The 12,208-nt window shown below is 36.0% G+C and overlaps 1 protein-coding gene across 2 annotated transcripts in view; it reads left to right on the forward strand.

Annotated features, from left to right (window-relative positions):
- Positions 1-12,208, forward strand: part of ADGRA3 (adhesion G protein-coupled receptor A3) — a 118,493-nt gene that overhangs the window by 87,988 nt on the left and 18,297 nt on the right. The window contains exons 13-15 of one of the 2 annotated variants that reach the window (XM_027103237.1): positions 2,172-2,234; positions 6,174-6,387; positions 6,598-6,806. In XM_027103237.1, the coding sequence (XP_026959038.1) occupies positions 2,172-2,234; positions 6,174-6,387; positions 6,598-6,806 (486 nt within the window). The remainder of the gene's footprint in view (positions 1-2,171; positions 2,235-6,173; positions 6,388-6,597; positions 6,807-12,208) is intronic. The other variant, XM_027103239.1, reaches the window with a different exon arrangement.

The following is a 12,208-nucleotide window of genomic DNA, read 5'->3' on the forward strand; positions in this document are numbered from 1 at the left end:
CGACCCCGTCTGTCCACCCTTTAGCAACTGAAGGGCTGGCACCTACAGAGCAGAGGTCCTGTACGAGACTTCCCCTCTGCGGAAGCTGCTCAGATTGTTAATATTGTGAACGTTATCCCTGCATCGACCCGACGTGGAAATGGACCTTGCAGATCCCACGATAAATGGTGTCCCGTGGAGGCTTGGTGTCCCTCTGGAGGCTGGCTGTCAGTTAACTTCCTCATTTATCTGCCCTTGTCTAGTAACAGAAAACTTCCCTTGTTGTCTCTTCCAAGTACTGGCCATTCTTAGGCCAGGCTCATGCTCAGTCTTCTACTAGAAACCCTGCTTCTCCTCTCCCCTCCCCAGCTCCTTGGTTTTATGATAACACACAGAAGAAATGTCAACTTCAAGAATCTTACCTAATACCATTTGGTCTGTCCTCATCTCTTCCATCCTCATCTTAATCTCTCTTCCTCGCTTTGCCCATAACACTCTGCTCATCTCTGGCATTGCATGTTACACACAGGAGCCAAATGGGTTTCTTACAACTCCTGCGTTGGACTGAGGGTTACTCGAGGTCAGAGCTAGTGCTTGATTCATTGATGAAATCCAGTGCCTGGTCTCAGTCATTCAGCCAGTTGGAGATTGAATTACCTGTCATCTGACCCTTACAGCACCTAATCTAATTTTTTTCCTAACCAAATGCTTCCTTCCACTGTTGCTACCATAATTCAGATTTGTTAGCATCCAAAATATTACCTATTTTCAATTAACTGCTAAGAGCTTTTAGTAGCTGTTGGTGTTTTGAATACAGCTGTTAATGTAGCCAGAAAGAATTGGTTCTTTAAAATTTTTCTTGACTGGAATTTAGAAATCACGTTTTCTTTATGCATCCCATATTTCTCTCATCCCATCTAGGGCTTTAGCCCACCTGAAGTCCTTTTCATTTCCAAGCCAGTCGTATACATTGTCACACTTCCTGCCTTCATTTGTGCCCTTTTTCCTGCCCTCAGTGTCCCCCCTGCTTGGGAAGATCCCTGCTACTGTCTTCTAAGACTCCATTCGGTTGGCAGCTTCCTTCTCTTCCTCAGACAGAATTCATCATTGCCTGTTAGCCCTATAGTGCTTTGTTCACTGTCTAGAATAATGAGAAGCTGGTATGCTGGTGAGTTGAGTTATAGTGAGAGGCCAGAGGGTATGGTTACCTAAATGTGTTCCTGTTCGGCTCCCCCACTTAAAAGCTATGCAAACTTGGGCAAGTATTTTAACCTCTCTGAATGTCAGTTCCTTTCTGTTCCATAGGGATCATGAAGTGGTACTAAACTCAAAGGTTTATTGAGAGGGTTTAATGAGGCAAATATGTAGACATTTATAGCAGTGCCTGGCACAGGGTTAGCACTTAATAAATGTTAGCTCTTATGGTTTTATTATTGTTGTTGTCTTTTCCTTGCTAGATTTTTAATATTTGAGGGCAAGGACCATGGCTTATTTCATTGTATATCTCTAGATTCTGCACAGTGCCATGCATGGAGGAATGAAACATCCAATAAATGCCGTTGAACAAAAATTAACAGCCAAACTTAATTCGCAAAGAAAGTCAGTTAAAAAAAAATTCTAAAGGCAAACATAATCCCTGTTAATCTTCAACAGTGAGATAATCAAAAGGTGGAATGAAGTTGATAACTAATTATACACAAGAAAATAATTAGGATGTATCATAACATCTATCTGTTTAAAATCTAGTGAGTCGATAGTCAAGGAGACATGAACAAATTACTGTTTTTAATCAGCTGGCTCTTTGACCCATTCTAATTTTATTGTTAGAATTCTAGAGACTTAAACAAAATTAGGATTTCAGAAAATTTTGATTTATTAATTATGTAGTGTCAGAAGTGCAGATTATTTAATAAGGAATGATGTTAAAATCTAGTGAAAATATTTGAGTTAACATCTGTTATGATACTTATCATTTTCTTCTTAGTGTCATTCTAAATAAGAAAATATGCATGAATTCAGCAAATAAATTCATGATTAGAGCTCTATGATAACATATTTCATGTGTGTATAGTTTGTCAATTTTTTAGTATTGAAGTTAAAACTAAAGCTGAGTTGTAAAAGTCAAAACAGGACGAGGTTTTAGATACTTGTTGGTAAGTCAATTACTTTAAGGCATTTTTCTCTCTCCCCAGCCTCCAGATAACGAACGACCTGCCACGCTGTGGCAGTACAGGCAGACCTCGGAGATATTGCAGGTTCGGTTCCAGATAACTGTAGTAAAGCAAATATTGTAATAAAGCGAGTCATACAAGTTTGTGGTTTCCCAGTGCATGTAAAAGTTATGTTTATACTATACTGTAGTCTATTAAGTGTGCAGTTGCATTATGCCTAAAATACAGTGTACAAACCTTAAATTAAAAAATACTTTATTGCTAAAAAATGCTAACTGTCTGACAACACAGGGTTGCCACAAACCTTCAGTTTGTTAAAAAAAAAAAAACAAAAAAAACCCACCTCCTGCCCCCCAAAATGCAGTTATCTGTGAAGTGCAATAAAACGAGGTATGCCTGAAATAATAATAAAAATACTACCCCCAGTTCCATAGCCTTTTGTGCTTGTCATGGTCATGATCTCCTTTGGTCCTCATAATCATTTGTTAGGAAGATCATTAGCTGCACGTGACAGATGCAACTCACAGGGCAGACAAAGTTGTGCAGTGTTAAGCAGCTACCACATGGTGAAGCTGGGATCCAAATTCTGGTTTCTTCTTTCAGATCCCATGTTCCTCTCCCTATGGGTGGCACATGGTCTTCAATAATAGATGTTAGACAACAAAAACATGTCTTTCCGAAAGTTTTTTTTTTTAATTGAAATATAGTTGATTTACAATGTTATGTTAATTTTTGCTGTACAGCAAAATGATTCAGTTATACCTGTATATACATTCTTTTTTATATTCTTTTCCATTATGGTTTATTACAGGTTATTGAATGTACTTCCTTGTGCTTTACAGTAGGACCTTGTTGTTTATCTATTCTATATATGACGGTTTGCTTCTGCTAACCCCAAACTCCCAGTCCATCCCTCCCCACTCTCCCTCCTCCTTGGCAACCACAAGTATGTTCTCTATGTTTCTGTTTCATAGATAAGTTCATTTGTGTCATATTTTAGATTCCACATATAAGTGATATCATATGGTATTTGTCTTTCTCTTTCTGACTTCCTTCTTGTGTGATAATCTCTAGTTCCATCCATACTGCTGCAAATGGCATTATTTCATTCTTTTTTATGACTGAGTGGTATTCCATCGTATATATGTACCACATCTTTATTCATTCATCTGTTGAAGAACATTTAGGTTGTTTCCATATCTTGGCTATTGTGAATAGTGCTGCTATGAATATGAACATGGGGGTGCAGGTTGTCTTTTTGAATTACAGTTTTGTCAGATACATACCCAGGAGTGGGATTGCTGGATCATATGGCAGCTCTATGTTTTGTTTTTTAAGAAACCTCCATACTGTTTTCCGTAGTGCCTGCACCAACTTACATTCCCACCAACAGTGTACGAGGGTTCCCCAGAGGTTTTTAGGAGAGATTTTTCTGATTTATTAGCTATAATTTGTATGTTTTATATCTATTTCCATTGCTGTAATCCATATGTTCAAAAATGAATATATGGTTAAATGAAATTATTACCTTTGTGTTCTTGTCTTAAGGCTAACTGGCAAAAAGTATAGTCACAGTAAATGTGACAGATGTGTTCCTTAGTGATTTTTTTCATTACATTTACAACCTTTCTGGAATAAATGATCAGTACATCTTTTAAGGAGATTAAATATGCAGGTGTTACTTTTTTACTATAAAAATTAAATATTATTGATATAGGTGAAGTTTGCTTTTCCAGCACCCCAGGCCACCCCAGGGGACCTATAATTATTATTTAGTAATATCCTTTATTGGACTTTGAAAGATGTTTTAGAAATCTAAGTGTCTAACAGCCTTGAATTTTTAGCTCCCATCTCTCAGGAATCTCAGTACACCTGAGGTTTTTCATTTGTTGTTGTCGGGATGGTTTTACAAGTTTGAATTTGTGTAGAAAAAAGCTTATACTTCTAGAAAGTATAGTTGTCATTTCCTTTTTCAGCTCTTTTAGAAAGTAAAGTATGACCTCTTTTTTTTAATTAATTTGATTTATTATAAAACTTTTCCAGAGAGCTACACTTTGTTTTCAAGTTATTTTGTGTTCACAACAGAATTATTTTATGAATTTTAAAGTACTTAAGCTTAATAAATGTCTGGTATGTAACAGTTCCTCAGGATTTTGACCTTCTAATTAAATCAGTCTACTGATGTTTTTCCTTTTTTACATGCATCCTTATATACTTAGGAGAAATTTATATACTTGATACAAATATACTATATTAGTGAATGAATTTATAATAAACTTTGTTTTCCTATCAAGTTATATTTGTGAGAATAGTAGAAACCTTTTCATATGTTTTCTTAGGTGAAATATTTCTACTGAATATTTTCTTGGCATCCTCAACTTAAAAGTAATATCCAACTGTCAATATTCAAACTTCTGAAATACTTTTTTCCAACAGATATTTATGGTTATTTGCTGTGTTACAACATTGTTCTAAGCACGGCAGTTAAAAACTAAATCTGAAGTCAATCATTTGCTTCAGTAGAACCTTTTAAAAAAATGCCACACAGACTTTCATTAATTTCATAAACAATGGGCTATTTTATCAAATACTAGTGCCAGGAACTATTATTAACATAGGCTATCCAAAAATAAATGAGATTATCTGCATTCAAAAATTCTCTTACTCTAGTTAAGAGGAGCAGACAGTGAGATCCACAGTGCTGCTTTTAAGTATTAGTTATCATGGAGCTGTGTACAGAATGCTGCATGAGTCTAGAGGAGGGAGCACCTACCTGTAAAAGCAGTATCTGGACGAGTCGTGTAATTAATCATCCCCCCCAACCAAAAGCCCTATTTATAGAACTTTGCAGCGTCCTTCTCTTGGCTGCCAGCCTTTCTCGTCCCGATCCTCTGTCCTTTGCATTGCCAGCAGAATTAACTTACTGAAAATCAAATCTGACCCGTGTGAGCTTACCAGATAAAAGAACCATGGAGCATTTCAGCCGGAGATGCTGACACGTGCACAGTGGCATTTAAAAAGAAGGAGATTTCAAAAAGTGATAAACTCAGTGTGGCCCAGTCTTGTGGTGTAGGGAGAGTTAGGGGATGAATTTGGGACAAGGAAATTAGCCAAATTATATGGCATACTTAGGATTTTTTGGCCATAGTTTCTAAACATTTGGGAACCAAGGTGTTATTTGAACTGAAATAACAACAGATTTGTTGAAGAGGAAATTCTGTTGGCATCGTGTGTGTTGGATTGGAGAGAGAAGTGAGTGCCAAGAAAGCGGCTTTGTGATGTCTTTAAAATAAGGACGTTTTTAGATAATTATTTGCCTCCCTGGTGTACAGATTCATTTTTTATGAAATGCTGAATAATTTATAATTTTAAAATCCCTAATAAAGAAATCTGAAGAACACTCAGTGCCCAGCCAGAATTTTCACTTGTTCCTCTTTGTTACTGTGTTTTCCTAAACGTGATGTGTTTCTTAGTCTTCTGCTAAAATAAGTTTGCTGAATCTAAACTTCTATTATGTTTGTGTATAATTTCTTTCTTCTGTCGTTTGACAGTTGGAATCCATCATACATCACCTTAAAGTTTCAGAAACCCAAATTAATTATACTCACATTTGTGATATGCTCCCTTTGTGCTCATTTACCATATTTTGTCATTGTAAAATTCATGTGAAGAGTGGTCACTGGGATCCCTGTTCTGTTTAATGCTATCTACTTCAGCAATGTACATTGTCGGGAAAATTCACTTTATAGCTTGAAATAATCCCTTGTTCACTACTTTAGCGCTCTGAAATAGAGTTTGCTTTTCTCTTCATTTTATACTTCTTTTGTTCTATGCTATTATATGATGTTTACTTAACGGATAAATTGTTCTAACTATTAAATTTCACATACCTACCTTTAAAAACTATATTCAGCATATAACTAGACAACATTCATAACTATCTAAAATACTCCTGGTTTTTACCTACTAATATGACAACTCTTCTTTGTTTCTGTTTTGTTTTTTTTTTTAATATATTTTCAGAATACTATTGTAGAGGCTTCTATTCAGCTTCCTCCTTCCCTTTTCTCACCAAAGCAAAAAAGAGAAGTCAGACCAAGTGATGACTCTCTCTATAAGCTTCAACTCATCGCATTCCGCAATGGAAAGCTTTTTCCAGCCACCGGGAATTCGACGAATTTGGCCGATGATGGAAAACGGCGTACAGTGGTTACCCCAGTGATTCTCACCAAAATAGGTTTGTCTGTGGCATATGTCATCCTGTAGTCACTGGACAATACGACTTTATCATGCCCTGTCCCTAAAGATGCTTATTTTTGTTCCTTCTCGTTTTAATGAGTCACTAGTGAAGAAAAGGTATTTGCAGAGTTCCCATTCGTGGATAAGTTGACATTTAATTGTTTATGAAGTTTGTTTCAGAAATATTTTTATTTCCCATATCCTCCAGATGGTGTGAACATCGATACCCACCACATCCCTGTTAATGTGACACTGCGTCGTATTGCGCACGGAGCAGATCCTGTGGCCGCCCAGTGGGATTTTGATTTGCTGAACGGACAAGGAGGCTGGACGTCAGATGGGTGCCGTATACTCTGCTCAGATGAAAATATCACCACCATTCAGTGCTACTCCCTTAGTAACTATGCGGTTTTAATGGTACGGCAGTCATTAACGTTATGCATAAACACTTAAGTATTCTCATTTTTCCCTATGCGTAGTTAACCTCAAATGAAGAATGTTTTTTTAAAACTTTTGACATAATTGCTCTCTTTAAGTAAGAGGCGACTTTTGGTGTAATTCTGAGTTTAAAGGGAAATTGAGTTACTACGAAGTGAAATGTATGGGATTGAATTTGGCATAGGAATTTTCAGTAACATTTGTAAGCAAATCCATTCAACTAGACCTTGACCTTAAAATTTGGAAACATCTTGGGTGTATGCAGTCCAACTCTCAACCCAGAAAGCGTGACTCGTTTTGCCCAAAGATGCACAGTGAACAGTGAGACGTTTTCCTTCTTTGCCATCTAGTGCCTTATCCCACTACACATCATAATTTTTAGACTCCTTTTGAATTTAGAGTAATGGTGATAATTTCAGTTTAGTTGCTGCAAGTGACAGTATTGACCCAAATATCTTCAGTGTTAATGTCTTGTGTTATTTACCATTTTACATGTCTATTAATCTTTGGTAGAATAACCAGTTATTAATGTATAGGAACAGATCTTTTTATTAATGAGTCATTTAAGTGAATCTGATTCCTGAGTTGATAATTATGAAATTAGCCATGCTAGTTTTTATTTCATATTGTGGTTATTATAAGATACTAACATCCTGGAGTATGTATACATGCATTCAGAGCATAAGGAATTACTGATGACTGTGAAGGACATTTCCCAGCAATGGCTTGAGGCTAGCCTGGGAGTGAGGACGCCTGCATTCTGATTTCTGCCTCCAGCTCATCTAGACAGTATTTTATCAAAGCACCAAATAATCTTGAAACGTGATATATTTTACTTTAGGTGAAGTATTATTTTCTTAAAAAGACAAAAGAGCGTCTACCACTGGAAATGATCTTGAAGCAAGCTTGAATTAGAGTAGATTTTCCTCAATTCTGTGTTTTAGTTTTCTCTTTGCTCCTCAACTTAGGATACATTACCTAGTGTCCCAAACAGGCAGAGGAGTAAGTAGATTATCTGGCAGGGCAGAAGGATTAATGTGTGTGTTACTCAGCCCAGCTGACAGTGGGTAAAGTCTACACTAGCAAAGACTCAGCTGTGTTTGTATCAGTCATCTGTCCTTTTGGGCTTAAAGTTAGTGTTGATAGTTTAGGACTCTCTTCACAAATAGATGTTTGATTTCTGTAAGTCTGAGTCTGGTTTCTGTAAGTTCACATTCTATTGTTTTGTAGTCACCTTTCAAAGAAAGCTTGAAGTAGTAATTAAAATACGAAGCATTTTCTCTTTCACTTTGAAAGTGTTTTCTCATTCAGGTTTTGATTATAAAGTAACATGAAACTGAGAAGTACTGAAGGAGAAGAGAGATGCAGCAGCATCTGAAGTTTTTTTAGTAGTTAACTAGAAAAAGTTGGGCAAGAAAAATGAAACGCAGACACACACAAAAGGCATTTTATAAACTTCATTGTTAAAGACATGACACTGTACCATGTGAAACTTTTATTTTTATTTAATTTAATACCAGTTTAAAACATCTATTTTTGAACTTCCTAGCTGTTCAACAATTTAAATTAGTATAATCCTTTTCTTGAAGGAATAAGCCAGTCTTTTATCTTTCATACTTTTAATCTTTTAAAAAATGTGATGCACAATTCTTTAAAACTAAGAAATAGCACCAAGATTTTTTTCTATTTTCAAAGAATATCCTTTCGCTTTTCTTAAATATAGCTATGCCACCTAGAGGCAGCAAGGTGAGATGTATCTGAAATTGTTGACAAAATTGTAATAAAGTTAGTATATGGGATTTTTGGAGTTGCTAATGAAACATGAAGGCAAAGTTAATGAAATCATACATACTCTTAAATAAGTCATGCCTAAGATAGAAGAAATAGCTTTAAAAAATTAGAAGTCAACATCTGTTTTTCCTTGCCTGACACTATGAACAATAGGTAAAATGCTATTTTTCTTGAAAACTGCCTTAATATTGGGTTTTATATAGCACATCTAAATTCCTGTTTTGGCAGCTAGCCCATAAAACTTTTCCTGCTCTGGTTTTAAATAATTTTGTATTTAAAAAATGATACAAAAGAATGTATTTGTTTGTAAATCTCGAAGAGATACCATAGTTTGGTTCAGTAGACATCCTGCGATAGCCATTTATATCCCAAGTTCTCAAGGAAAAAAGTTAAGCAGAAACTGGGTTTGTTTGAATGATACGATTGGAAATAGCCAATTGAGCAGGAAACTTTCTAGGAGCTGGGGTCAGTAGGGAACAAAAAAACTGAATGAGTAGGGCCAAACTATTTATGATAGTACTTACTACTTAATTGGTAATGGTAGTGAAGATAAAATAATCACTATACCTTGATTCCCCTTTTGTTATTGTATTCACCTAGAAATACATGAAACCAGAGCGCACTCGTTTGTTTTTACACGTCTAGTTTTTAAACTTTGTTTATATAAAACTTGCTGAATGAAAGTGAACTTTGGTTTCATTTACTCTATAATTGAACGTGAATGCTAGCAATGTTTTTATTTATATAATTCTTAGGTAGGTACTACATTCACATGGATCAAATGTTTCAGTTATTTCTAACACTGATGTACAGTGAAAAGTTGAACTCCCAACCCTCTGTCTTATCACCTCTTCTCCACAAAATAGGTAACCCCTGATTAGTTTTTTTACAGATTATTGAAGAGATTTTCATGTATATTACAACAAAATGAATACATGGTCCTATTTTCTTCCTTTTTTACACGAAGGTTGCATGCTATAAACGTTCTAAACCATGCTTTTTTCTGGGAAGCAGTATATCTTATGACAATGATAATGATGTCCATGGAACAATATATCTTATGCTGCTGCTGATATCTTATGAAGGTGGTATTTTTAGGATGATATGAGGGTGGTGATGGCAGTGGCTAATTTTCATTAAGCATTTATATACTAGGTGCTCTCAAGTCTTTATGTGCATTAACCTATTTGGTCGTCATGACCACATCATGAAGTATACTGCTACTATTATTACCCCCAGTTTACAGGTGGAGGAACCAAGGCATAGAGAGGCTAAGGACCATGACCAAGTTTTCAAAGGTAGTTAGTGTTGGAATTGGAATTCAGGCTCCAGAAATGTCTTCTTAATCCCACTACTAAATTTCCTTTCTGAAAGTTTCCATATCAGTATTAAAAAGCTTTCTCATTCTTTTCCACCTCTGAATATTATTTTATGATCTCACCGTAATTTATTTGCATATTCCTCAATTTTATTTGTTTCCAATAATTTCCGTGTACAAAATTATTTTACACATTAGAAAATGTGCAGGATAAATTATATGAAGTAGAATTGGTAATCAAAGGGGGACCAACACTTTCCTTTTTTCGTTAACTTGAGCTAATTGAGCAATGTGCACAGATCTTAACTATATAGCTTGATATTTTTATCTGTGAACACATATTTAGCTGCCATCAAGATAAAGACTTTTACTTGAGTACTCACAGGCTCTGGTATGTTTCTTTCTAGTTAATTTCCACTGTCATCTCAAGAGATAACCCTTCTGATGTCTATCACTGTAGATAAGTTTTTCCAGTTCCATATAAGTGGAAATGTATAGCATGCACTCTTTGTGTCTGGTTTCTTTCCCATCATTACATCTGTGAGATTCATCTTCGTTTTTTCATGTGGCAGCAGGTTATTCTTTTTTTTTTTGCTGCATAGTAGTCCATTGTGCAAAGATATCAAAATTTGTGCATTCTACTGTTGATGGGTATTTTGGTTGTTGCAAGGATCTGGTATCAAGAAAAAGCTGCTGTAAATATTCATGCACATGTTTTTTGTTGTTTTTTTTAAAATTTTTTAACATCTTTATTGGGGTATAATTGCTTTACAATGGTGTGTTAGTTTCTGCTTTATAACAAAGTGAGTCAGTTATACATATACATATGTTCCCATATCTCTTCCCTCTTGCGTCTCCCTCCCTCCCACCCTCCCTATCCCACCCCTCCAGGCGGTCACAAAGCACCGAGCTGTTCTCCCTGTGCTATGCGGCTGCTTCCCACTAGCTATCTACCTTACATTTGGTAGTGTATATATGTCCATGCCACTCTCTCGCTTTGTCACAGCTTACCCTTCCTCCTCCCCATATCCTCAAGTCCATTCTGTAGTAGGTCTGTGTCTTTATTTCTGTCTTACCCCTAGGTTCTTCATGACATTTTTTTTTTCTTAAATTCCATATGTATGTGTTAGCATATGGTATTTGTCTTTCTCTTTCTGACTTACTTCACTCTGTATGACAGACTCTAGGTCCAACCACCTGTTTACAAATAGTTCAATTTCGTTTCTTTTTATGGCTGAGTAATATTCCATTGTATATATGCATGCACATGTTTTTTGATGGACGTGTGCATTCAGGAGTGGAATTGCTAGGTTCTAGGCACCCATACGCTTTGGTAGGTAATGCCATGCAATTGACCAAAGTGGTTTTATTGGTTTACAGTCTCACCAGTAATGAGTTTTAATTGCTCCACATCCTTGTCAATGCTTGATATTGTCAATCTTTAGTTTTTGCCTTCTAGTGGTTGTGTTGTGATTGATCATTGTGGTTTTAATCTGCCTTTCTTTGGTGACTAATCATGTTGAGTACCTCTTCATTTTCATATTGGCAGTTTGGGTATGCCCTTTTGTGAAGTTATTGCTCAAGTCTTGCCAGTTTTAATTTGGTTGTCTGTTGTTTTCTTACTGGTTTATAGGAATTCTTCATGAGTTCTGAATAGGAGCTCTTTGTTGGATTTATGTGTTGCAAATGTCTTCTCTCAGTTCATGCCTGTTTTAATCAGTTCAACTGCCAGAACAGAATACCACAGAGTAGATGGTTTACAAACAGCGGAAATTTTTTTTTCACAGTTTTGGAGGCTTAATTAAGTCCAAGATCAAGAAGCTAGCAGATTCAGTATCTAATGAGGGCTGGCTTCCTGATCATAGATGCTGTCTTCTCTCTGTGTCCTCTCATGGTGGAAGGGGCAGGGGAACTCTCTGGTATCTCTTTTATAAAAGGACACTAATCCTGTTCATAAGGGCTCCATCCTATGACCTAATCGCCTCTCAAAGGCAGCATCTCCAAATAACGTCACATTGGAGGTTAGATTTCAACATACGAATTTTGTGAGGGGGACACATTCAGTCTATACACATGCCTTTTTCTTTTAATGTTGTCTTTTTATGAGCAGAGTTTCTAATTTTTCTAAATTTTTTTAGTAGTACTTTTTTATGTCCTATTTAAGAAATCTTTGCTTACCCCCAAATCATGAAGATATTTTCCTTTGTTTGCCTTAAGAAGCTTTAAGTGTGTTTTACCTTTCACATTTAGGTCTGTGATTTAATTGGACTTG

The sequence above is a fragment of the Aethalodelphis obliquidens genome, unplaced genomic scaffold (genome assembly GCF_003676395.1).
Source record: "Aethalodelphis obliquidens isolate GAN/ISIS:26980383/991018 unplaced genomic scaffold, ASM367639v1 scaffold6, whole genome shotgun sequence".
In the NCBI taxonomy this organism is placed as follows: domain Eukaryota; kingdom Metazoa; phylum Chordata; class Mammalia; order Artiodactyla; family Delphinidae; genus Aethalodelphis; species Aethalodelphis obliquidens.